Source organism: Euphorbia lathyris, chromosome 6 (genome assembly GCF_963576675.1).
Source record: "Euphorbia lathyris chromosome 6, ddEupLath1.1, whole genome shotgun sequence".
NCBI classification, from domain to species: domain Eukaryota; kingdom Viridiplantae; phylum Streptophyta; class Magnoliopsida; order Malpighiales; family Euphorbiaceae; genus Euphorbia; species Euphorbia lathyris.
The window spans coordinates 24,444,770-24,472,722 of record NC_088915.1 but is presented as its reverse complement, the minus strand read 5'-3'; the positions used below and the strand labels follow the sequence as shown (position 1 = coordinate 24,472,722).

General features: G+C 36.2%; 1 protein-coding gene across 2 annotated transcripts; it reads left to right on the top strand.

Annotated features, from left to right (window-relative positions):
* The first annotated feature begins 18,451 nt into the window (after positions 1-18,451).
* On the top strand, positions 18,452-27,481 carry LOC136233894 (uncharacterized). Of its 2 annotated transcripts, XM_066023625.1 has the most exons (5): positions 19,324-19,448; positions 19,814-21,976; positions 22,209-22,477; positions 23,707-24,303; positions 24,923-27,481. In XM_066023625.1, the coding sequence occupies exons 2-5, from the start codon at positions 19,814-19,816 to the stop codon at positions 27,342-27,344; spliced, it is 5,451 nt and encodes a 1,816-aa protein (XP_065879697.1). In that variant the 5' UTR covers positions 19,324-19,448; the 3' UTR covers positions 27,345-27,481. The 2 variants fall into 2 exon arrangements, with proteins under 2 accessions (XP_065879696.1, XP_065879697.1); XM_066023624.1 differs by having other exon boundaries at positions 18,452-21,976.
* Positions 27,482-27,953: the final 472 nt, after the last annotated feature.

The following is a 27,953-nucleotide window of genomic DNA, read 5'->3' as shown; positions in this document are numbered from 1 at the left end:
TTAACAAACACTCCGTTATTCCAATAACTATCATCATTAGATTAAAACACAGTAACATATTTATTTTTTATTGAGAAAGTTGATTTTTAGTAAATTCAGTATTTTATGTCTTTTTTATTTCTTTTTATCGCGATTCTATATGAATTATCAAGATAAAAAAAATGTTATATTAGAAAAATATAAAATAGTTTATACGACATTGTCATAGAAAATCACACAATCATCCATAAATCAAAATCACGTGACACCATCATAAAAGATTACATAATGACTTATAAGACTGGATCGTATGACACAGTTTGAATATGGTAATGGATCGATCAAGCCGTTACAGTAGGTTGTACCTAATCCAGGATCAAATGGGTTTGGAACTATTCAGGTTCTCGTTCAGTTGAAATACAATTTTATCTATCAATGTGTAACGTGTAACTATCTCAATCAGTCCAACCCAAATGCATTATAAATAGAGTTCCACCCCTTTTTTAAGTTTTTTTTATGTGTTATTTGTAGACTTAAACTTGAAAATAATAATAATAAATAAATAAATAAGATACTATGCAAGTATCGTAATAATTTAATTTGAGAAGGGCACGTAAGCTTGGTGATAATAAAAGAGAATAAGAGATTAAGGTATAAAATAATTAGTTAATGATGTTGGTTGAAAATGAAGAATGAGAAGTGGAATAAGATGATTGGTGGAGTGGTCTACGTCAAATCTTTGTATAGCATAGGAATGGGGGGTGGGATGATTATATTAATTATTTAATTAATGGGATCTACGTGGCAGAAGATGAGCGAGTAAATGCCAAGAAGAATGGAGATGTGTGGCGGGTCTAGACGGATATTGGGGAACAAGTGGCATGTTTTGCAAGATCACTGATGGGTCTACTTAATTATTCTTAACAACATATTACTATTAAGCCACAACTTAATCTTAGATTATTCAAATAATCGTAATTATTCACGATTTGAATTCTGACTAGTATCTATTTGTGGCCCATCATTTTCTCCTGTTTAGAGATGAAGTTAAATGCATTATCGATCACTGAACTTATATATGGTTGTCTTAAAATAGTCATTAAATTTTAATTTGTTTTAATAAAATAACTTAATTTTAAGTTTTGTCTCAATTAGATAACTTTGTCGATTTTAGTGGTTAAAAGACATCAAAATAATTAGTCAACTCAAATCTCTAACCAAAATGAAACGTGACAGTCATGTGTTTGTTATTTTTATGGAAAAAAAAACTAAATTTTATTTTGTTTTATTTTTCCATGAAAATAACGGACACGTGATAGTCAAGTGGCGCCTACGTGAATTTGCTACTTTGACAATCTCAAGAATTTCATACCAATAAGTTTGATAAAATCGTTTGTAACACTTTTATTTCTATAACTGTTGCAATTTTTAAGATTTAATTTTCTGTGTTTGTTTTTAAACAAATATTATTATTAGGGTCCTCCCTCCCTTGGACCCTAGAGAGGCACCTCTCTTGTCCATGTTCTGGGATGCAGGTAGTATTAGAGAACGGTGTTTATTTCTCCACTTTTTAGCTCCTGTTTGTTGTTTCTCTTCTAAACGGAGATACAACACTGTTTGGTTAAAATTAAAAAGTAGCTCCTGATTGCTGTTGGGAAGGAAAAGGCTGTTGTTTATAAAAGCAGCAAAATGCTACTGTTGCCTTTCCAAATCTGTCGTTTACGTTTTCTGACTTAGATGCCTTTCATAATCAACCATAAACAGCAGTTTTTTTTTTTACAAATTGCAAATCTACCATTTTTACTTCTCATTAGTCACAAGTCTATTTAATTAATGTCCATAGATTCCACTATTTAAAAAAGGTTTTCGGTCTTCACTGATAGGCTTTATATTTACATATGTTTATATTTTTTACTTTTTATTCATTTCATTTTTATCTTAGAATGGAAGCGGAATAATTAAGGAATTATTTTTCAAATTAATCAAACTTATTAATATTAGGTGTAAAATTGTTTTTGATTGTTAACATTAGAAGTAAAATTACGCAATTTTAGATGTTCGGGATAAAATTGTTTTTAATTGTCAATGTTAGCTCGGGATATTTTTGCATATTATTGAATTAAATTTATTTATTTATTTAAGACATGTCCATATTAGTCATTTTACATGCTAACAGCAACAGACAATCATAATTTTACCAAACACTAATAATCAAACAGTAAACAACAATCAGCAACAGTAAACAGCAATCAACAACAGCAAACAACAAACAACCAAAGGGGCCCTTAGTCACAAACTCTGTCTCGTTTATTTTTTCATTACACATACCCATCACATTACCCTAACAAGTATATTTCATGAATCTCATATTCATCTCATTTAAATCACGGATATTCGCAGATACACTTACCTGTTAAGGATCAACATATAAAACAATAAATATTACAAATTTAATAAACAATAAATTTAATAAAGCATCTATAAATAATTCATTTACAAATTTAACAAATATTTTAAATTAAAAAATTATAAATCAAGAGAAATTAGAGGGGTGTGTACATAACATGGAAGGGGCAGGGTTGCAAACCTCTTTTGGCTTAAGGAACATGAGTTCCAAATTCTGGTTCGAAGTCATTGGAAGGGGCAGGGTTGCAAACCAGTTCAAGAGAAATTAGAGGGGTGTGTACAGAGAATGGCTGTGTGGGGAAAGGGCTTTAATACACGGTTCAAGAGTCAGATCAGAAAATGGAGGACCCAAATGGAGAGGTTACATGGCAGCAGTGATAGGGACTCCATTGCCGCTTATTTCCTTGCCAAAAGGAAACTTAATGACACCCTTGAGGCTGAAGAGGTTTATTGGAGGCAGAGGGCTAAGGCTTTCTGGTTGACTGAAGGGGACAGAAATACACACTTCTTCCATGCTAATGTCAAAGCCAGAAGACAACAAAATGTTATTGCCTCTCTGTTAGATGAGAATGGGGGAGTGATTGAAAACCAGGCGGGTTTAATGGACCTTGCGCAGCAATACTTTCAGGAAGTCTTCTCTGCTTCGAATTTGAGTAGGGTGGATACGGTCGAGGTTATTGACACATTAATTGATTCCTCCACAAATGAATCACTTATTGCCCCTTTTGCTCTGGAGGAATTTAAACAAGCCCTGTTCTCTATGAGTCCTAACAAATCCCCTGGCCCTGATGGGCTTAACCCTAGTTTCTATCAAACATTTTGGGATACAATGGGGGTAGAAGTGGGAGCAGCTTGTGCAAGGTGGCTCCGAGAGGGGGAATTTCCCAAGGGGATAAATGATACCACAATTGTCCTTATTCCAAAGCTTGATAATCCTCAAAGGCTTAAGGATTTTCGCCCTATCGCACTGTGTAATGTCATCTATAAGATAATCGCTAAGGCTTAGCAAATCGGTTGAAAAAGATACTCCCTCAAATTATTGGTGACACACAATCTGCTTTTGTCCCAGGCAGGTCTATAATTGACAATGTTCAGGTGGCCTTTGAAAGTATACACTTCATGAAGAGATTAAACAGAGGGAAGAATGGTCAGGTTGCCTTAAAAATTGATATTAGCAAAGCCTATGACAGAGTGGACTGGGAATTTCTGAAAGCAGTGATGATTCGTTTGGGATTCCATGAAATCTGGATTGGGTGGATGATGCTCTGTATCACAACTGTGAAATATAAGGTGTCAGTCAATGGGGAATGCTCTGACCAAGTTGTCCCAGGAAGATGGTTGAGACAAGGGGACCCTCTATCGCCATATCTTTTTATCCTGTGTGCAGAAGTCTTATCTAAACTAATAAGAAAAGCTAAAGATGAAGGGCTTATCTCAGGGTGTAGGATCTGTAGAAGGGCACCGGCTGTAACACATCTCTTTTTTGCTGATGACAGCTTCCTATTTTTTAGTGCTACTTCAGTTGAGGCTAGAAAGGTCATGGACATCCTATTAGAATATGAAGTGGCATCGGGTCAGGCAGTAAATTTGAATAAATCAAGGATATTTTTCAGTTTAAATACGTCTGAGGAAGTAAGAGCTGAGATTAAAACGATCATGGGGGTGAGTACTCCCCTTGACACAGGTCGCTACTTGGGATTACCGCCACTTATCGGGAGATCCAAACGCAGAATCTTTACTTTTCTGATTGATAGACTGCGCAAGAGATTTGGAGCATGGGGTCTTAAATTCCTTTCCCAGGCTGGGAAAGAGGTTCTTCTCAAGTCTGTGGCTCAAGCCTTGCCAACTTTCTGTATGAGTACGTTCCTTTTACCCTTATCTATCTGTGATGAGTTGCAAAAATTAATGAATTCTTTTTGGTGGGGAATGAAACCTGAGGGGAGGAGAAACATTCATTGGTTTGATTGGGGTAAACTGTGTAGATCAAAAGAGTTAGGTGGGATGGGTTTTAAGGACCTACATACGTTTAATCTGGCAATGTTAGGCAAACAGGGGTGGAAATTACTAAAATTCCCAAATACTTTAGTAAGTAGAATGTTCAAAGCTAAATATTTCCCTAGGGAGGACTTACTTATCTCCAAATTAGGCAATAATCCTAGTATGGTTTGGAGAAGTATATGGGAAGGCCTTGGTATATTGAAGACAAGAACTAGATGGAGAATGGGAAATGGTAGATCTATCAGAGCTTGGGAGGATGCATGGGTTCCTAATTTAGAGGGTTTTTGCATAAACTCCTTTATGGTACCTGGATTGGAGAATTTGACGGTGGCTGAACTATTACTTGAGAATGGGCGTGGGTGGGACATACAGAGACTAAACGGGTGCTTTAGTGAAACGGAAGTGCAGGCTATTAGTGATATCATCCTGCCATACAATGCAGGGGAGGATATGAGAATCTGGCATTGGTCAAGGGATAAACACTATAATGTTCATTCAGGCTATTTGTCTGGCATGGGCATGGTAGAAGGAGACAGAGCTCATGAAGGGTGGAAGAGGTTGTGGAAGTTGATGATCCCCCCAAAGCTTAAGCAATTTATTTGGCGCCTCTGTTCGAAATGCATACCCACTAGGGTGCGGCTGGCCCAAAGAAGAGTCCCTATTACAACTGAATGCCCTGTATGTGTGGAGCAAGAGGAGTCGGATAACCATTTATTTACTGATTGTTGTTTCGCAGGTGACATTTGACGTATTGCAGGAATACCTACTCCGTCCTTGGGAAACATGAATCTTGGTGATTGGCTCCTACATGCGTTAAGTGACTCAAATCAAGATTTGATCGTCAGAATATGTTGTGCACTCAAAGCAATTTAGGACCACAGAAACAGAGTCCTCTGGCACATGAGATGGTGACCGGCAGACACCAGTTGGCGTATCAGCCTGGAAGCAGTTCAGGACTGGAGGGCCTATCAACAGAAGGCGTCGGGCACTAGAGTGGCAGCATGGAATGGTGTGGCGGGTCAGCAAAACCGCGATGGAGTCGACGGACCATTGCATGCACAAGTGATTAGACCAGAGACCTGTAGACGCTGCCGTCGTCTGCCTTAAATCGGCAACAGACCGCGGTTCTCGCTCAACAACAACAGCATGGACAAAGGGCAACAACAGGGAGCGACTTTAATCACCCAAATGATCCCGTGCTGACAGAATGGCTCACCGTGGGGCATATTGCAGTAACTCAGAGATGGAAAACACCTAGCCCAGGCTTTGTCAAATGCAATATTGACGGGGCAATCTTCAAAGAGCTGAGGAGCAGCGGTATGGGAGCGGTTATTAGAGACGAAAGGGGAGCATTCTTACTATGCAGCAGCAGCTTTGTCCCAGGTATGAAAGAGCCTCGTGCCATTGAAGCTCTTGCAATTCGTACGAGCTTACTCTAGCTTTCTAATATGGGTTACACATTTGTTGAATTTGAATCTGATGCTAAACTAGTGGTAGATGCCATTCATTCTGGAAAACAGGATATCTCTGAGTTCGGAATGATAATAGAGGAATGTCGAACAGTATTAAGATCCACCCCATCATTTAAATTAGTTTTTATTTCTCGTATAGTGAACAGTGCAGCTCATTTGGTAGCTAGGCTTGCCTGTTCCAATGCTAGCGATTTCTTTTCAACTGTAGTGCCGGAATGGCTTGTGAACACTATTTCTATGGATGCGAATCCATCATCTATATGATCTTATCTTTCTGGTTCAAAAAAAAATTATAAATCAATCTTAATCAATAAAAATAAATTGACTTAGTGGTTAAAGTCAATAGATGAAAATCAAACATATGGCAGGTAATGGTACTGGATACTCGAGGGTATTACCATACTCGTCACGTATAATTTTTTTGAGTCCAACCCCGTCTCATACCAAAAGGTACGTATAATCTTAATAAGATTGAATAGTGTGGGTCCCCACAAATAGAGTACTCATTGTCATCCTTACTCGTGTTAACTTTTAAGGAAATTACCTTTATACTACTTTTTGAAATAAAATTCTAATGAATATCCACACTTTCTTTTACTTGTAACTTTTTTAATTGTATTTCTCAAACTTCATTTTTTTCCACCATTTTCATCGATTTGCTATTGTTTTCTTATGTGTCTTTATTTTTCTTCTTATTATTCAAACATTCATTCTTTTTTTCTTTTCCTCATCTTCATCCCCTTTATTAACTTTTTCTTTTCTTGAAACAAGTTAAATATAAAAACTTATCAATGATCATTATTTTAAAAATGCTCTTATTGTATCCACATTTTTATATAAATTACCAATATTTTTTTTTGAAAGAAAAGGCAATATTGTTGGCTAAAATCAGCAAAAAAGAATAGAGGACAAAAAAGGAGGGGCAAAATGCCACTCACTACGGTGAGACACAGAACTAACTGCTCGAGCTAGATAGTGAGCAGCACAGTTCGCTGACCGTTTAACAAAAGAGATAGATACATCATCTAGCTCTTGAATCAACAAAATACAATCAGAAATCACTTCAGAAAAATATGAAATCGAATGATGAGAATTACCAATATATTCTTCACAAAAACCATAAAAAAAAAGGATAAACACAAAAAGAATATTTTCATATTTGTATTGAATAACAACATATAATGAGAATTCATAAAAATTAACTATATATATATGAGAATTCATGAGCAGCATATCACAATGGATTATAGTGTGTCGGGTATTGTGTAGCGTATCACCTTCGTCTATGACAACAATTTAATTTTTCATCGTTTATCTCTTTGGTCAGATGTTATTGGCCTATGTGATTTATCTCCAGAGAGTTTGTTAATTATAAGAGATTTTAATGCAATAGTCAGAGCACATGAGAAGACGGATGCTTTACCGGTTAGTTCGTCTTGTGTTGATTTTTGGTCATTCATTGATATGTGCAATTTTTTTGATATCGAAACAGTTGGTGCAAAGTACACTTGGTGTAATGGTAGACTGGGTTCTGCAAGGGTTGAGTGTCGTTTGGATTGATCAATAGTCTCGATAGGTTTTATGGATTTTTGGGATTCGATTTATTGTGTTGCGCCTCCACGGCATTTATCGGATCATAATCCTCTTCTGTTTTCTTGTACTCATGGTGATCTTCAGGTTTCTCGCTTCTGGTTCCTTTCTACGTGGGTTACACATCCTCTTCTACACGGGTAATTGCTTATTATTGGGCTGATGCACAAAGCTCTCTACCTCTAATGCAGCTTTTATGCCATAAATTGCGTACTTTACGTCCCCTTCTTAAAAACTGGAACCGTAGTATTTTCGAGTTGCTTGATGAGAATATTCGTGTTACAAGTGAGAAATTAGTTATGGTTCAACATCAACTTGAAGAAGTGGGATTCCAGACAGATCTTCATGAGCAAGAGCTTTTAGCTCACGCTAGCCTCGAATTAGAGCTCTAGAGGAAATAAGCTTTTTATAAAGAGCGGAGTATGTTAGTCCATTGTGTTGTGAGAATAAGTTCCTAGGGGGGGTTAAAGGAACTATTTGAATTTTTTTATTGATTTTGAGTTAGTAAAAAAAACTTCTTCACAAAGTTCAATAGCACAAAACACTATGTGCGGTCAGAGGCAACTTTAGTTAATCAGCAACTAAAGTTGTTTCTTATATTGATTCAGAAGATAACACATAAGAGCATCTCCAAGAGACTCTTAGTGAGCTCTCTAAAAATAATATAAATAATTGACTCTTAGTGATTTAAGAGTGGCAAAGATATATGATCTCCAACAATGCTCCTTATATTCACTCCTTATTTATTATTTTATTATTAAGATTATTCTTTATTGTTACATTACCAATAGTGTGAGGAGAGAGACACATCAATAATAAATTATTAATAAAAAAAATGAAGTTAGGAGACACTAAGAGGTGGAGAGAGACTCTCTATTAATATAGAGGATGGAGAAGCTCTTAGTGATTTGAGGAGCCACTAAGAGATTGTTGGAGATGGATTTTCATTCTCTCTCCTCAAATTTTAACTTAAGAGCCAACTTAAGAGGCTGTTGGAGATGCTCTAAGAGTCTATTTCTCAACACAACACTTTATCCAACAACTCAGCAGGCTAAGTTAAGTAATCACACAACAAAGACAAAAGCCAGCAAGTATAAGAGATAAGGGTTAGAAGATACTACTCAGCGGATTTATCCTGGTTCGGCCTCCTGCCTACATCCAGTCCTTAGAATTTCTCTTCCAAGCTTTAATTCACCACTGAGCTCTTTCTGGTAGAGAACAAATCCTTACAATAGTCAATGAGTAGTTACAAAGTATCGTCCTCTATATACCTATACTCAGAATTATCTAACTCTGATTGTTAAATACCAAGCAACTCAAAGCCTCCGAACTAACTATAATAATTGATAAATTTTTGTTCTAAACTAAGAACTCTTTGATTGATCTAATCTATTGTTTACACAAGAGATGAGAGTTTGTGTAATATTGCTTTTCTTTGCTTTTGCTGGAACTTCAAGAATAAATTGCTTAGAGCTTTTGCATGTGAAGATCAAGTTCCAATGAAGCAAATGACATGTCTTTTATAGTGACACTTTAAGGCATCAGTCATTTCGAATTTCGAAATAAGCATTGGAGGGAAACGGCTCTACTGTCCTTTTCGTCCTCAGCAGCCAGTGCCACAGCCAATCACAAAAATGTCTTCTATGGCGTTTTGTTTCCTGGTCAACAACGCTTTAACGCTTTATACAGAAGCATCGGATTGTCTCTCCATTTTTGGCAAAGTCTTCAGGTCAACACAGCGACAACTTATCTATTGCTTCTAAATCTTTCCACAAATGGCCTCCCGAAATCAGTAGCTTCATGGTGAAGGCAAAACTTTCTTCTGGATCCTTCTTCTTGCTGGGCTGAGTCAATCCACAAGCCTTGGATCCATTTGTCCTTTCCCTTTAGATCTTTGGGCTTTGACTTTAACTCTTTGACTTGGGCTTTATTTTAATTTCTTTACACTTATAATTTAATTTAGGGAAAAGTACAAAAATAAACCTTATGGTTACATCTGTTTTCCGATTGTAGCCTTGTGGTTTAAAAATTTACAAAATGGTACATTGAGGTTCATTTTGTTAGCAAACACATACCAAATTGAATAATTGTGTTAAAAGTCAAAGAAAAAAGAGTTAATTTGGTCCTTATATTTATTTATTTTATAAATTAACCCTCTTATTGTCTAATTATCACAAACAAATCCCAAAATAAAAACAAAATATTAAATTCACCATCTTTCTCCTTCTCCCACTTCTTTCTTTAATTTATTTTCCTTCTCTCTCTAAACATACACTCTCCATCTCTATTTTCTCTCTCCAAAATATTTTTTACTTGTACCAATAAGAGAAATTTGAAAAATCGCATAAATTTTGAAAATGAATACTGAGATTTCGAAAATGAATACTAAGATTCTTAAGTCTGTGATTTCCTCCTCCGGTTCTTCCATGTTCAATTTATTCGAAGTAATAATTGTCTCAATTTGTCTTTTCTTTTAGTCCTGCTGTTGAGAATCCACCACCTCCGACTCCGATTCTGACAGGCTCCGTTGACGATCTTTTACAACGGAACAGTCGTTGTGTTTGATGTTCATCATGATAAGGTTATTTGATTTGGATGAAGATGAGAAAACATTTATTATTCTTTTAATTACTAATTGTTTCAAAATAATTTCGTGGAATGTTGAACAGGCAGAAACGATTCTAAAACTGGCTGAGAAATACTCTAAATCTATTAATTCGAACAATGAACAATGACTCGTTGATGGAGGTTTGTCTCATTTTACTGCTATTTTCTTCTCCATGATCTATCTTTTTTGTTTTTTTTAAATTAATTTACTTTTATGTGTAATAGATCTATCGATTCACGCAAAATGTCGCTATAGAGGTTTCTGGAGAAATGCAAAGAGAGGTAAATACATGTTCCTTACTCATACCTCTACGATAGACTATAGTATTTCTTCGTTTTTTCAAATTTCTTTTCTTATGCTTTCAAATTCGATTTTTTCATTGTTCCACACATTCAACATTGATTTTCATTGTATTTATGGGAAGGAATTCATTGACTGGAGTAAGCTTGGAGGAGTGTACGATGGTAGGAGTAAAAAATATTTTAGAGAGAGAAAATAGAAATGGAGAGTGAGTCTGTTTAGAGAGAGAAGGAAAATAAATTAAAGAAAGAAGTGAGCGAAGGAGGAAGATGGTGAATTTGATATTTTGTTTTTATTTTGGGGTTTGTTTGTGATAATTAGATAATAATGAGAGTTAATTTATAAAATAAATAAATATAAGGACACAATTAACTCTTTTCCCTTTGACTTTTGACTTTTTTTAACATCGTTAGTCAATTTAGCATGTGTTTGTTAACGGAATGAACCTCAATGTACCATTTTGTAAACTTTTAAACCACAAGGGTGCCGATCAAAAACAGGTATAACCACAAGGTTTATTTTTATACTTTTCCCTTTAATTTATCCATACACTCAACAAACACATTAGTATAACATAAATCAATGCTTTAAATTTAATGTGTTGACAATTTTATTTAGGGATATTAATTCCAATTTATATTTTTGTCAAATCAAAATTATTGTGGAAATTGTGTTTCAACAGAGTAGAGTTAAATGGTTAAAAGATGGGGTTCGGAACACATCTTTCTTCCACTGAGTTGCTGCTATTAAAAAATTGAGGGTTGGAATTGATGTTATGGAAATTAATGGAGAAATTACGAACTCAATGGAAGCTATCTATTCACATGTGATGATTATTTCTCTCAGGTCTTTACTAGTCGTAGCACTTCATTGGATTTAGGAGTAGTTGCGGATGTTATGTCCCAGTCTGTCATAACAGAAAACAATGTTGGTTTGGCGAGATGTCCTTCAAATGAGAAAATTTGGATTTCAGTTTTTACTATGGATAAAGAGAGTGCACCTAGGTCTGATGGTTTTTACATGGATTTTTTTCCAAACTTTTTGGAATATTGTTGGTTCCGATGATTGTAATATGGTTAAAAGCTTTTTTAACAATGGTCATATTCTTCCTGGTATGAATTCTAATCCCATGGTTTTAATTCCTAAAATCGAGGGTGCCAGCCGAGTAGATCAGTATCGACTAATTGTTATGAGTAATTAGTTTTAAAATTATTTCTAAAATTCTGGCAGAAAGACTTGCAATTATTGCTTCTCGCATTGTTTATGCGAACCAATTCGGGTTCATAAAAAAATCGAAGTATCCACCATTGTACATATGCAGCTTCAGAAGGGATTAATTCTTTGGACAAATGTTGTTTTGGCGATAATATGGCTTTGAAAATTGACATTTGAAAGGCGTTTGATACGCTGTATTAGAATTTTTTGCTTGCACTCTTAGAAGCTTTCGATTTTTCATTGCAGTTTAGAGACTGGATCTTTAATATCCTTTCTTCTTCTCGAGTCTCGATTCTTGTTCGGGGTCGTTTTTGGGGCTATTTTACTTGCTCATGTGGGGTTCGTCAAGGAGATCCTTTATCTCATGTTTTATTTGGTCTTGCTGAGGCTTTTTTCAGTCGCTGGATCGCTAAATTAGAAGCAAGTGGAGAGTTTGATAATATGTTATTTGCCTGTTGTTTTCCTTCACATCTGTTATACGCAAATGATATATTGATTTTTTTTTTGTAAAGCTACTGTTCGGAATATGCGCACTATTAAAAAACTTTTTGATTTTTATGGTGTTCTTCCGGGGCAGATTGTCAATTGGGGAAAGTCGATTGTGTATTTTAGGAAGCATACTTTAGCCCAACGTGCTGCTTTTTTGGCAAATTTAATTGGCATTCGGCTGCAGGAGTTGCCTTTCTCTTATCTTGGCATCCCACTTTTTATTGGAGCTCGTAGGCGTTGTTTGCAATCTCTTGCGGATAGGTTTCTGGCTAATTTTAGTAAATGAAAAGAAACTTCTATTTCATTTGCTGACTTTGATTAAGTCGGTGTTGACAATGGCTTTCATTCATTCCTTCATTATTTACAAGTGGGCAGTGGCGCTTTTGAAAGGCATGATTAATTCTATTAGGAATTTTTTATGGACTGGCTATATTGACACGAGGAAGCTTGTTACTATTTCATGGAAAGTCTGTTGTAGTCTAATTGAGAATGGCAGTCTGGGCATAAAAGATTTGCTTCATTTTAATAAGCCTCTTCTTTGCAAGATGGCATAGGAATTACTTACTGGAAATTCTTTATTTTCAACTCTTTTAAAACAGCGTTTTCTTGTATGTTTCGGTTTTTCGAAAGCTGCAATTTCTAATTCTTCAATTTGGCCATCAATCTAAGAGGTCTACTATATTCTTAGGGATCTAACTCATTAGTGGATTGGCAACAATGCAAAGATGAATTTCTATAGTGAATTGTGGATTAAGACCTCGGTGGGTGAACAAATAAATCGCCCTTGTAATATCCAACGTGCTCGGTTTAATAGCATTGAGGAATTTCTCAATAGAGAGTTGATGCGCCTCCCGTAAAGGAGACTCACTAAGGGATAAGTGTACCTCGTCGTTATCAAGTAATAAATCTGGAAAGTCCAGGTATCGAATCCACATGACTTATTTACCACAAGTATCGAGCTACTTGGTCTCAGGTGTTATCTAGACTTTGTGGGTTTTGAGTTTGTTTGTTTAAGTTAATCTACTCCTAGGTTGAATTGTGCTACTCCTAGCTAAATTATGCTAATTCTAACTAAGTTATTCTACGCCTAATTAAGTTAAACTACTCCTAATTAAGTTATACTACTCCTAGGTGATCTTCCACTAATGCAATTACCCGAAGGAACATGGTATGAACGATAATAATGAAGTTAAGTTATTGGGTCTATTGATTAAAAACCTAATCTAAGTCACTTGTATTCAAGGCGATTAACCCTACTTACCCTCATGAAGTTCCTAGTGCGTGATTCTCTTGTAAGGCCGAAACTAGGTCTAAGGCTCAGCAATTTGGGCTTAATCAACTAAGAGGTCGTCAATCTCCTAGGCTCTGACTAGGTCAGATTCAGCTCATAATATGTGCCTACTAGATTTTGGGGCTTTTGAATGAGTTAAACCAATTGAATAAAGCGTAAGACAAAGATTAAACAAATAATCATAGAACAAAATAAGAGCTAAAATATTATTAAAGGCGAAGAACAATGTCACAGGATACAATTAGCCTAGGATTCATAAACTGTATCAAAGAGTACAAACAAGGAAAGATAAAAGGCGATACGAAAATCCCTTTCAGGGAACCTGTCTACTCTGCAGCCGGCTTTCTAGGTCTTAAGGACGGACCTTGAATATTCCTCGGTGAACAGCTTTGAAGGAGATTCAATGGAGGTTGAGGAAGATGGAGGAGATGGAGAGGAACTTCAAGGGGAAAGCTAAAGTAAATTACAATAATGAAAGATGACAATAATTCTTAACAAATGGAACTATTTATAATGAAAAACTAAAACCTATTCCTAATGGAAAACTAATTAATAAAACCTATTCCTAATAAAAGGCTAATTAATAAAAAGCTTTCCTAATGAAAGACTAATTAATAAAAAGCTTTCCTAACGAAAGACTAATTAACAAAGAGCTATTCTAATGAAAAAATAACTCTCCAATTATTATCTAATAAAAACTAATTTATCTTTGGGGATAAAATATAATTATTTAAATATAAAAAGCCCAAAGATAATCGCTAAAAATCTGCCAAAATATTCTGCATGACTTTTATTTGATTTTGATGCGCCAAGTGGGTCTCTGATTCTGATCCTTAAAAATCTCCACATTTATCTCTAAAAATCTGCACATAATCTCATAATATATTATTTAGATAATTCACCTAAAATTAATTAATTATCCTACCAAAAATCCTTTTTAATTACCAAGTCAAATTTGATTTATTTTTGGTACGTTAATTTCTTAATTTTGGGTACAGATAAAGTTCAAAATAACAAATAGAGATTAATTTATAAAAAGTGACAAAATATTTGACAAAAGTTAGAAATATTTAATAAAAAGCTAAAAAGTAATTTAAAAACCTAAAATTGACAAAACAATAATAAATTGTTATTAAAGTAAATAAAGAGGAAATAAAAGATACAAAATAGTCCCTAAAACCGTACTAAAAGATAGAGGTTTTTAACCCCTATCAAGAGTCATGCATAAACCTACAGCAACTTCTACGGGTTTTATAGTAGCATATTATGGAGATTAGGCGTGGCGGTGATGATGAGGACTTCTGTGTCTGGACATGTTCTTCTTCAAGTATTTTTACTATCAAGGGTTTCTATTTTTCATTGGGTAATAATGCAGCAAAGGTTCAATGGTGCAAGTTTATTTGGTCTGAAGTCATTCCTCCTTCTCGTTCGATCGTTTGCTCGAGGGCTTTATTGGGTTACATGCCAACGCATGACCAATTGCAAAAGCGTGTCATGCTTACTATTTCCCATTGTATTTTATGCAAAGCGGCCTCATAATCAATTGAACATATTCTGGTTCACTATTCTTTTTCTCAGGTTGCTTGGAGAGTGTTGAGCTCTCTTTTTGGTAAAAATATCATATTGACAGATTCTCTAGCTGCTTTTACCTTGAATTGTTTAAATTATAGCTTCAGTTCTCAAGTGGGTTTGTTATAGTCAATTGAAGTTGTTAGTTTGATTTGGATGTTGTGGCACACTAGAAATATTGTGATTTTTGAGAATGAAACACCCTCAATTCATCTTGTGCTCTGTAGGCTTTGGATTATTATCCGTGAAGGCGGTATTGGTAATGAAGGTCATATGAAAAACAATGTTGATGAGTTTCGTGTTCTTAGGCAGTTACTATTCCCCTTAGACCACCTTGAGCTCCTAATATAGTTAGTGTTACTTGGGTTCGTCCTCCACCAGGATGGCTCAAAGTTAACACAAATGGTTATGCAAATATTAATACAGAAATGGGAGACGCAAAGGGAGTGTTTCAAACTACTCGAGGATTTGCTCGGGGTTGTTTTTTCGTTTTGAGTGGATACTCCCTCTGTGCATATTTCAAAATTCAAAGCCGTTATTTTTGCGATTCAGATTGCTTGGAAAAAGGAGGGCACAAACTATGGGTGGAATGCGATTCTGTTTATGTGGCAAATTTGCTAAGGAAGCGCTTTCTAGTTGTTCCATGGAAGCTGCGACAGTATTAGAATTTGTTACAATGGTGAGCAAGTGGAAGAACCATATTTGAGTTGGGATGTCGGGTCTGGCCTCGTAATTATAATTTTTTTTGACAAAGGAGCTGGACGCAAGATGAGGAAGAGACAAAGTAAAGATGCATGAATAAATTTATAATTCAATGTCGTTTTTGGTAAAACAACGTTATTCATGCATTTGTTGTAAGCGTAGCCGCGAGGGATTTATGGAATTACGCTTATAGGGGCAATTAGATAATTCCGCTTATGAAATTATAGCAAAGGGTGTTGAAACACAATTTCCACATAAATTTTGATTATGGCAAAAATATATTAATATAATATCTCCATAATTAATAACACATGAAGAGATAAAAATTATTTATTTATACTGATGTATTTGTTGAAGTGTTTGGTCAATTTTAAGCAAAAGTTCAAAGATGTTGATTTGAGCCTTAAGGCTTAAACGAAGCCCATCACCATAGAAGGCATGCGAATCAAAAGGTTAAGCCCTAATCATAAAAGGATCCATAAGTTCTCTTGCCAACTCTAAATCAAAAGGGTCTCGAAAGATAAGAATCAAGCCACGCTTGATAAGATCAACAGACGATCAACAGAGACAGAGTTGACCTGCACACATTTGCCAATTGCCTATACCTGGTAAGGAAAGCTTCAGAACCACAGACAGTCTGTCTCCTGGTCAACCTGAACACTTTACCTGATTTGGTTAGACAATGAAGACAAACTCTGACCAACTCTGATCAAAGCGCAACAGACAAACCAACAGATACAAGAAACAAGATGATTGGCTGTAGGCTCTGGCCTCTGGAAAGTGAAAACGACAGCTGCACACTTTCCCTCTCAACGGTTATTTTGAAATTCGAAATAACCTCTTCCTCAAGTGTCAACTGTAAATAGCCTCTCACTTGCAACCTTGAAGATACAAAGACATGCGAGAGAAAGAATGATCTTCAAGCAAAAAGCTCTAAGTGACTATCTCAACTGCTTTACATAAACACTTCCATATTTCTTGTGTAATCTTTTCTTTCAGATCATTCAATGTGTTCTTAGATTATAACAAAAAACATCAATTCTCCAGAATAGTTCGGAAGCTCTGTTTGTTCGGTATTTAGCAAACAGAGGTAGATAGTTAGTCGGAGAGTGTAGAATTATAGAAAAAGGTACTTTGTAATTGGCTCAACAACTATTATAAGGGTTTGTGCTCTACCAGAAAGAGCTCAGTAGTGGAGTAAAGACCGGAAGATGAATTTCGGGGACTGGATGTAGGTAGGAGGCCGAACCAGGATAAATCTGCCAAGTATCATTTTCTAACTCTTACTCTGTATATTTGCTTGCTCTTTATTTTGAATTGCTAATCCAACAGAGTGTTATCTCTAACGTGCAAGATTCAGAAGCCCTCTAAGTGTTGCTCTCCGAATCAAGGACAGAAGCAATCTTAGTTACAACTTAACTAAAATTGTCTCTGAACTCTAACATTTGCACTCTGATCTGTGGTGTGTGTTGTGAGAAACGTTTAAGAACGCACACTTTTTTTTAAATCCTTAATAGTTCCATTAACCCCCCTCTAGAACTAATTCTCACATAACTAAGGGACCAACAAAGGGTAGGCGGGACAACAAAAATCAGGGGCATGACCGGATAAAGAAAGTGGGGAAGATGAAAATACCCTAAAATAAAAAGCCATATATAGATCAAAGGGTTCAATTAATTTTTGTTTTTGAAAATAATGCACAATTTTAAGGTTTGATCCCTCCACCTTTAAAATATAAACATAATATAAAAATATGGAAAAAATATAAAAACAAATTTTGTTGGCGGATTTACAATGAGTTATGTGCTTTGTGAAATTTATAAATTTAGATAAAAAATTAATGTGATTACTATTTACTCTAACGACTTGGAGCAACAAAAAATACTGTCTTTACAAATTACTCAAAATATAAGTTATGTCTTTGCAAATTAATTAAACCATAAATATTGTTTGATTGAAAAGTTGACTCAGATGTCCTTTAACTGGTAAATTTCATAAATGCATAATCTCTATTTTATAAATTTTTAAACCACAAATAATGTGATTGCAAATAAGTCAAATCACATAATTTATTTTTATACTTTCTTCTAAAAATATCATAATATTTGCAATTGATTTTGCAAATACATGGAGAGATTTAATGTTTGATTTTACAAAGTATACATAGACTATGTTTTATGTTACTTAATTTCAATATAAGTAATTTCAGTTTAGTTCAATAATTTATCATTATTTATTATAATTATTATTATTTATTATAATTATTATTATTGCCATTATTATTATAAGATTATTTATTTTAATTTTTGCTATTTTTAACGTCTAATATTATCATTTCAGTTCAGTAACATTTGATTCAATTCAGTTCAGTTTACTTAATATCAATAAAAAAGAACATAGCCGGAGAGAACATAGCCGGAGAGCTCTAAAAGCATCTTCAATGTAAGTACCCTTTAAAATTGCCTAAACTTAATATATAATCTCAAAATATATTATTTTATTTTCTCTCTCGTCCACCTCACATTTGACGATTAAAAAAACAGACTCTAATGTTAAACAACTCTAAAAGTTGACATTATGATTCCACAAATATAAAAAGTAAGAATGCCAAAAATAGACAATATTACCATAATCATTTAAGTAACATCTGTTACTCTATCTAATACTAGAATGCAAGATACTCTTTCAAACACCATCCAACTCATCAAACACCTTGCATTGAAGATGCTCTAATATATGCATTAATTTCTCCAGAAATAAAATTGAGACTTGAGGAGAAAATTTTGTAAAGACAAAACCCCCGCCCAATAAGTCGAGCCCAATACGAATTAAGTCCGCTTTTCCCGCTCTGCCCTAAAATAAAAGCAGTTCTCACTACGAGTTGCCGCCATTAACGCCGCCGTGCCACCTCTCTCTTCAAGCGGAGAGGTAGCCAGTAGAGAAGATAATCAAGAGAAAATGTCGGCAAAATGGCGGGCGCTGCAGCAGCGGCACCGTTATACATACAGTGCGGTTGTATTTCCATCCTTTTTTACAGAGTCGTTATCTCAATCTCACTTACCCTTAAACTCGAAATCTATGCCTTTCTTCACTGAACTCAATCACCTTATCTCTTTGTCTTCAATTTACTCACAAGTAACCCATGCCAAAAACCTCGCTACTTCTTTCACCCAATTGTTATCATCATCATCCATACATGGAGATTCCTTTGATACATTACTGTTAATAACTGCTTCCAAGTTTTATTTACAAGTTCTGTTCCTTGAAAATTCTCAACATTTGCATCGAACTTTGATCTCTGCTTTATGTAAGATTAACAGTAAAGATTTACAGTCCTTGATTGTTAAGTGTTTTAGGGAGCTTTGTGAGGAGTATAGTAGCTACAAAACGGAAGGGAATCGGAGCAAGCGGTTCTGTTTATCTCGCGTGGCCTTGTCCGTTCTAGGAATTCCAAAGTTGGGTTATCTGGTGGATGTTGTCGAAGATTGTGCGGTTTTCTTTGCTTGGGATGTCGTTTTGGGGTTGGAGAGTATAGTTTCCGAGACTTTGGAGTGGGCTAGGCCCTCTCCTATCGTCATGGAGCAATGTCAAGAGGCTTTGTCTTGTTCGTATTACTTGCTTCAGCGATTTCCAGCTAAGTTTAAGGATGATTCTGACAGTTTTGATTGTGAAGTGTTGAATATTCTGGGAAGGGTTTTAGGGGTTTTGGTAAGAATATTGAAATCAGTGGCGTTTACCAGAGATTGTTTTGTAGCTGCAGGGGTAAGCTTGTGTGCTGCTTTGCAAGTCTGTCTTAGTGCTGAGGAGCTTGGTTTGGTTATATTTGAAGGTATATTTAGTCAATCTACTTGTAAGATTCTCCGCAATAAGGACGATCCTGAGTTTAGAGATGCTATTTTGAAGGTTCCTTTTAAAGGGGACTTGCGGTCTGAAATATTTAGCTTTTCTGTTTTAAGTAGACTCTGCTTAATTAGAGGAATTCTTACTGCTGTTCCAAGGAAAGTATTAAATTCACATTTTATTGTATCAAGTAGTATTTTGAATGGCCAGGAGGAAAATGGTCTGTGTGCTGGTCCTGTTAAGACTATTTTGTATGATGGGATTTTACCTGAATTGTGTCACTATTGTGAGAACCCTATTGATAGCCATTTTAATTTTCATGCATTGACGGTGATGCAAATTTGCTTGCAACAGATGAAGACATCGTTGTTGGCTAATCTAACTGATCTATCGGATAATTATGATCCGATTCCAGAGGAAATGGGAAGCCGCATACTGAAGATTATATGGAATAACTTGGAAGATCCTTTAAGTCAAACAGTGAAACAAGTTCATCAGGTTTTTGACCTTTTCTTAGACATTCAATCAAATCTTCATTTGGGAGATGGTAGTCAGAGAATAAAATCATTTCTACAAAGTATTGCTTCAGATCTTCTCAGGCTAGGGCCACGTTGCAAGGGAAGATATGCCCCTTTAGCTTTCTTGACAAAGAGATTGGGGTCAAAAACAATGCTGGAAATGAGTCCTCACTTGCTCCTTGAAACTGTGCAAGCCTATGTTGACGATGACGTGTGTTGTGCGGTCACAACATTCTTGAAATGCTTCCTTGAGTGCTTGCGTGATGAGTGTTGGAGCAGCAACGGTGTTGAGAAAGGGTATGCAGTATACAGAGGCTATTGCATACCCCCTTTTATTTATGGGCTAGCAGCAGGAGTGTCAAAGCTTCGCTCGAATTTGAACACTTATGCATTGCCAGTTTTGCTAGAGGTTGATGTGGATAGCATATTTCCCATGCTTGCGTTTATCTCAGTTGGCCCTAGTGAAGAGCTGCATGGACTGTCATTTCCTGACGTAGGTATCACAAACATAGAACTGGGGGTTGAACAGAAAGTGGCTGTTTTAGTCTCTTTGCTTAAGGTATGCCGTTCGCTTGCTTTGGTTGAGGGGGATATTAATTTATGCGATAGTACTTCAGCTGCATTGGAGGCTGAGAATGGACTGGGAATAGATAGCACTGATCTATATGCCATTATCAATATAAAGTCGATAGAGTTTAAGGTCCTGGTTGAATGGTTAGCGTTGGCACTGAGTCATACTGATGAGTTGCTTCGTGTAGATGCTGCAGAGTTGCTCTTCTTGAACCCAAAGACATCTAGTCTTCCTTCCTATTTAGAATTGACGCTTCTGAAAAAAGCTATTCCACTGAACATGAGAAGTTGCTCTACAGGTTTCCAGATGAAGTGGACCAGTTTGTTCCGAAAGTTCTTTTCTCGAGTTCGAACAGCTCTGGAGAGACAATTTAAGCATGGGACCTGGCAACCCTTTCTGACCTACCATCGTAATGAATCTCCGTCAACTAAGGAAACTGAAGAAACTGCAGTTGAAAGGGCAGGGGACCTTTTTAATTTTATGCGATGGTTGTCTTGTTTTTTATTTTTCTCATGCTATCCGTCTGCTCCTTATAGAAGAAAAATTATGGCTATGGAGCTCATACTGATAATGCTTAATGTTTGGTCTATTATACCACCTTCTCAAGATAAGTGCGGTTCCACTGTTCCTGAAAGCTATGTTAGTCCTTACAGTAGTGGAATAACTTCACCTGATTCAACTTTGTTATTAGTTGGATCTATCATTGATAGTTGGGACAGGCTGAGAGAGAACTCTTTTCGTATCTTGCTGTATTTTCCAACGCCCCTTCCTGGGATTTCAAGTGAAGGCATAATCGAGAGAGTGGTTGCATGGGCTAAGAACTTAGTTTGCAGCCCACGTGTGAGAGAAAGTGATGCTGGGGCCTTGACTTTAAAGCTCATATTCAGGAAGTATGTCTTGGAGCTAGGATGGGTTGTCAGAGCTTCTGCTGATGTTGTTTGTATTCAAAATCAATGTGAAATAGTTTGTGGAGATGGTCAAATAGTTGGGTCTAAGCCTCCTGTATTAGAATATATAAACTCATTGATTGATTGGCTGAATATTGTTGTAGAGGAGGGAGAGAGGAATCTTTCTGAAGCTTGCAAAAGTAGTTTTGTTCATGGTGTTCTGCTTGCTATGCGGTATACTTTTGATGAATTAGACTGGAATTCTGATTCAGTCATCTCTACCATATCTGAGTTTAGACTATCATTGCAGAAACTGTTGGGATTGGTCATGCGAATTACTTCAATAGCACTTTGGGTGGTTTCTGCAGATGCTTTGTATCTGCCTGACATGGATGAAATGCCTGATGATGATAATTTCTTGATAGATGAAGTGGATATGGTAGGGTCATCAGAACCCGGGGACACTGATTCAAAACATGGGCAAGAAAGCAGCGGGCTGGAGCAGATTGTCATGGTCGGTTGTTGGCTAGCTATGAAAGAGGTACTTGGTGTGTGTGTGTATATATATTTTTTTGCTCGCTGCAACCGAATCATTTATGCCCAAAATATATTTTTTTATGTTGAATGCAAGAATGCTCTTTTTCTCTGATTACTTTCTTATTTAAAGTATGAAATGCTTTAGGAAAATAGTAAGATATATAACTTGTAATCTGGGTTTTGTGGGTTTATGTGATTATAAGATTGGTGGCAAACTATATCTTTTCTGTTTTCAGGTGAGTCTTCTTCTAGGAACCATTATTAGAAAAATTCCTTTGCCGAGCAGCATTAGTTGCTCTGGTTCACTGGAAGCCCATGTTTCTGATGGTAAATACCCTTCCACACTGACTATGACCAATGCAATGTTCGATCTGAAACAACTTGAAGAGATTGGGAACCACTTCTTGGAAGTTCTTTTGAAGATGAAGCATAATGGAGCAATTGATAAGACAAGGGCTGGATTTACAGCACTTTGCAACAGATTGCTTTGCTCTAATGACCCAAGGTATGTTCTTACTTCTTAGGTGATAGCTGTAAGCAGTGGCCTGAACTGGAAAACATCTTTCCCTTTCTAAAGCGAGTAGAGTTGTACTGTAAATGGGAGGGGTAAAAATTCTGAAATGCAAAAAGAAGAGGAACTAGAGGAAGAAACAGAAACACAGAAGGTTCTATGTGGCTTAGAGAAAGATTGAGATTGAAGCAGGGTAAACATGTTTTAAGGCTACATGTAGTTTCAATATCAAGTCTTAAAACGCACTTGGTTGAATAGATCATAATAGATTTAAGTCTATCCTATTGCCTAATGGGGTAGGAATTTAGAAAAATGCAAGAAGCTGTAATCTTCAGTAAGTTGGAGAAGGTTAATTCCTATACATAGCAACAAAATCCTATATTTCCTCAATAGGAAAATCTTAATTTGAAAAGGACACTACAATATGGAGCAAGTATTTGAAAGAAAAATCTGACCTTTAAAATGCGGGCTTTAATGTGATTCCTAAAATTTGAGGTTTTCGTTGATATCTTTTCTCTGTATTCTGAATCTTATTTGTGAACCATATTTTCCTATGATTGTTGTAGCAATTAGGAAATTATACCTCAGATTATTATGTCCGTTATTCGATTGGTGTTTAATCTTCTGTTCAGATTCTCATAGTTAATCTTCTGTTTTAGTACAACTTTTTTTTCTTCTTATTGTTCTACATGTATGCCAATTGGATGACATAGTTTGGTGATGTTTAATCGTCTGGCCTTAATCCTGTTTAGCCATTCACTTTTCAAAGAAGGGGGAAGAAGGGATCATCTTTAACTTATCATGTACTGTGTAATTTTGTTGTTGTATCTTGTCCATTTTAGGATTCAATTCCTGCGTAGATTTTTGTGAAAGGGATGCTCTTATCATCTTATTGCTGATAAGAAAACCAAATTCCTCTATTTGATGTTGATTCGTCCACACTTCCATTCTTTCTAGAGGAATAAGTCGGTGAAAAGAGGAACAAACAGTCTACTGGGCACATTGTAGACATATCCATTGGCTTTTTTTCCGCACCTTTCTCTTTTGGCTGCTCTCACATATTCTTTTATTATTGATGTCTGACATTTCCCCGTAAAAGAAACTACCCGACTCCTTTTTTCCTGCCTGAGCTTGGTTGTAAATTATCCTGCATCTACAATTGTTTACTTACCTCCTTTTCTATTTTTGCACAACATATTTTCATGTGGGCTTTCCCTTTTCAGACTTTGCAGGTTGACAGAATCTTGGATGGAGCAACTTATGGAAAGAACTGTGGCCAAGGGACAAGTTGTGGATGATCTGTTAAGGAGAAGTGCTGGTATTCCTGCAGCATTTATTGCTCTGTTTCTCTCTGAGCCTGAAGGAGCACCCAAGAAGCTTCTTCCACAGGCTTTGCGATGGCTAATAGATGTAATTAACAGCTCTTTGCTAGGTCTAGTTGATGCCAAGGACATAAACACTCAGTCGTTCAGTCTTTCAGTAGCAAAATCAAACCAAGAACTTGATTCTGAAAAATCATTTGAGAGTCATGGGATGGAGAAGAAATCAAAAATTCGACATGAGGGTCTAATTCCAACAGTACATGCATTTAACGTTCTTAGAGCTGCTTTCAATGACACAAACCTGGCTACTGATACATCTGGTTTTGCTGCGGAGGCTTTGATTATTTCAGTCCGCTCTTTCTCTTCTCCATTCTGGGAGGTCCGAAATAGTGCATGTCAAGCATACACTGCCTTGGTACGACGCATGATAGGATTCCTAAATGTTCAAAAAAGAGAATCTGCTCGACGTGCATTAAGTGGGCTTGAATTTTTTCATAGGTATGGTTTCTCTGAATAGGAGATATTGTTGTAGTTATTATTCTTCTATTTGACATATTTTCTTGAGTGGCTTTGAATGATTGCATGAGCATGAATGTTCAACCATCATGCATTGATCTTTCAAACTCCTGACTGTTCATAAAATTTGTTGCTCCTATCCAATATCAATATGAATGAAGTTTAACTGCAGGTTAATTGAAATTTACACTTATCATTTTGTTGACTATATGCTATATTATTATCAGGGACAATAACTTACTTCAGTTTATGGTGACATTTTAATTCATGCAGTTTGCTTCTTGCATGTCTCTTTTATTTCGAGGCATATATTTTAAGGCATAACTAGGAAAAAAGGAAAAAGGAGAAGGGTAGAATGCATATCTCATACTCATGTCACTGATTGAAATCCTCAAGGTTAAAAAATGAAAACGGTTTTTGCATTCTCTGAATGATTGAGAGCTTTTACCAATAATCATGACTTAATATTTTGGGGTTCTTTATTATTATTATTATTATTATTATTATTATTATTATTATTTTGAGTTCCTGATAGGTAAATATTGAAAGCCAGTGTTATGGCCACCTCAAGTAGCAGCTAACTCTGTTTTCTTTTCTGAAGGTATCCCTCATTACATCCATTCTTTTACAATGAACTGAAAGCTGCAACTGATTTGCTTATGGATGCTACCTCTGGCCGTACAGAATCTAATCTTGCAAAGGCTGTTCATCCAAGCTTGTGTCCTATGTTGATTCTTTTGTCCAGGCTCAAGCCTTCACCAATATCAAGTGAGAGTGGAGATGACCTGGATCCTTTCCTTTTTATGCCATTCATCAGGAGATGCTCAACTCAGAGTAATCTGCGAGTTCGCGTTCTTGCATCTAAAGCTTTAGTTGGCCTGGTATCTAATGAGAAACTTTCAGTTGTCCTCTTGAATATTGCTTCTGAATTGCCTTACATGGATGATCAAACCACTGCTACTCATGTTTCCTCATTGTTATTGAACACCAATAAAGGAACATACTGTCCTTCTTTCAATTCAGTCCATGGAATGCTATTGCAACTAAGTTCTCTTCTGGATGCAAATTGTAGAGACCTGGCTGATTTTACGAAGAAAGAAAAGATTCTTGGGGATTTGATACAAGTTCTTGCTACACGGTCATGGCTTATGAGCCCAAAATGGTGTCCTTGCCCTATCCTTAATGCCTCATTTCTGAAAGTGCTCGATCACATGCTTAGCATAGCAAGAACAGGCGGTCGTGGTAAAACTTTTTATGCAATTCGTGATTTGCTTTTGGATCTATCTACAGAATGCTTAGATGTAGAATATACTAAACAATTTCCACATTACGACCCAACTATAGCAGAACTCCGTGAACAGGCAGCCATCTCCTATTTCAGTTGTGTGCTGCAGGTTTCTAAGATAGATGAAGGGATTGTTCAGATGCCTCGTATGCATTTTTCACCTGATTCAAAATCGTTGAACTTATCTGAAACAAACAGTTTTACAGGCCTTCAGAAAAGGCTGATACGATCCTTGTCAGATTCATCATATGAAGTTCGGCTTGCAACACTAAAATGGCTTCTGAACTTTCTCAAGTCGTCTGAATCTATCAGCGAAAGTCATCATATGTCTAGCAGTCAAATTATTCAGCAGTGGACTAATTCAAACCTGCAGACAAAGCTGTTTAAATTATTGGACACAGAGACGAACCATAGATGTATGAATTACATCCTGAGGATTTTTTTCTTTTGGAACTTACTGCAGTTTAAGAAATTGGATGCCGAAAAGACTGCTGAAATTGGGTTTATTGGTACAATGGATTCTGATTCCATGTTTCAGTTATGGGATAAACTGACATCCTTGTACAAAATCACAAGACATACAAAGACCAAAGAGACACTCATTTGCTGCATGGCTATATGTGTGAAACGTTTTGCAAGTTTGTTAGCCAGCTGTTTTCTTGGCTATAACGAGGACACTGCTAAATGTAACAAATCAGATCAATTAGAAAGATCAGCCTACTTGTATGAATGTGTTGCTCTTTTTGTTAATGTGATTAAGGAACATAGTTCTTCGTCTGAGCCTGCAAACATGCGCAAGGCAGCTGCTGAATCTATAATTGCATCTGGTCTGTTGGAACAGGCTGAATTCATCAGTGATTCTGTATTCAATCATGAGATCCCTTTGAAACAGTCAGATATCTGTTTTGAACTCAAGGAAGCTGTTAATATGTATGCTAATCAAGTGCTTGAGATATGGTTCTTGTGCATCACATTGCTGGAGGATGAAGATGATGGGGTCAGACAAAGGCTTGCTTTGAATGTACAGAAATGCTTTTTGTCAAAAAGATCAAGCAGCTCTCATGCGGGAGAGGTCCCAACCCAAGTTGATAAAGTGATTCAATTGAGCTTTCTGCACCTTTCCTCTATCTTTGGCCACTGGATCGATTACTTAGATTTTCTCTTACGGTGGGTACTGAAATCAGCAAATTATGTTGTACGGAAAGGAGATCTTGTGAGGCGAGTCTTTGACAAGGAAATTGATAATCATCATGAAGAAAAGTTGTTGATCTGTCAAATTTGTTTGTATCATGTGGAGAAGCTTCCCATTTTAAAACAAGGGTTGGCTGATATGGCGATAAAACAAGAGTTGAAAAACTATTTATACAGCTGGAGAAAAAGATATTGTAATCAGTTGATGTCATTTGCTGAGCACCAAGTTGAGAAAGAAAGAGTTGATTGGATAGGTGGTGTAGGTAACCACAAAGATGAATTTTTACCTGTTTATGCAAATTTGCTTGGCTTTTATACTCTCACGAAGTGCATTTGCAATGGCGAAATTGAGGACGATACAGCTCTAGTATCAGATGTTGTCCAACTTGGTAAAGCTATCAATCCATTTTTGAGGAATCCTATGATTTCTAATCTTTATTTATTACTTGTAAAATCACTTGAGAAAAGAGCTGTTGAGGAGCTGATTCATGAATTTAAGGATGTCTCGGTTTGGGATGAATTTGATCCTTATTTTCTTCTTAGATAAAAACTGAAGTTGTAAAATAGCTGCATAATTTATTTATGCTGCAGAGGTCCAAACCCCTTAAAACTGTTGGTTCTGTTGTATCATTCTTATATAATTTTGCACAAGTAATATACCCCATTGTTTCCTTTTTGATGCAATATGACCTACTAGTTATTCTTTCAATCTTGGAGCAATTTAGTATATTTTGCTTACTATTTCTCCTGCCCAGCCAAAACTTTTCTTGGTAGCTGGTGTTCTGCGCATCAACAGCAACAGTATTCGACAGCTGTAGTTTGAATTAAGATCCTCCTTTATTCTCCTGGCCTCCTCCGATTATACTCCTCAAATGCAATATTGATACCTTGGTTTATGAATCACAGGGTTACCATTGTGGTGCTTATGTTGCAGGTTGTGCTGGTCTTTTGGATGGAACAATCAGAGACCCTTAGTAGGAAGTGCTTATCTTGGCTTCTTTAGGAGAAAACAGGAGTGGTGTTATTGTGGAAACAGATTGTCAATTACTTTGCGTTTCTCTCCATTTGAGGCTTTAATTTTTATTGTCAAAAGCTGTTGTCACACTCTTCTAATGTTTCATGCTAATATGAGTGCCCACGATCTTAGCGGTTTGGC

Coding starts and splice junctions, on each gene's coding strand:
- LOC136233894 (XM_066023624.1), top strand. CDS start 18,578: ATGTCGGCAAAATGGCGGGCGCTGCAGCAGCGGCACCGTTATACATAC. Junction 22,478..23,706: donor CTTTGCTCTAATGACCCAAG/GTATGTTCTTAC, acceptor TTCCCTTTTCAG/ACTTTGCAGGTTGACAGAAT. Junction 24,304..24,922: donor GGGCTTGAATTTTTTCATAG/GTATGGTTTCTC, acceptor TCTTTTCTGAAG/GTATCCCTCATTACATCCAT.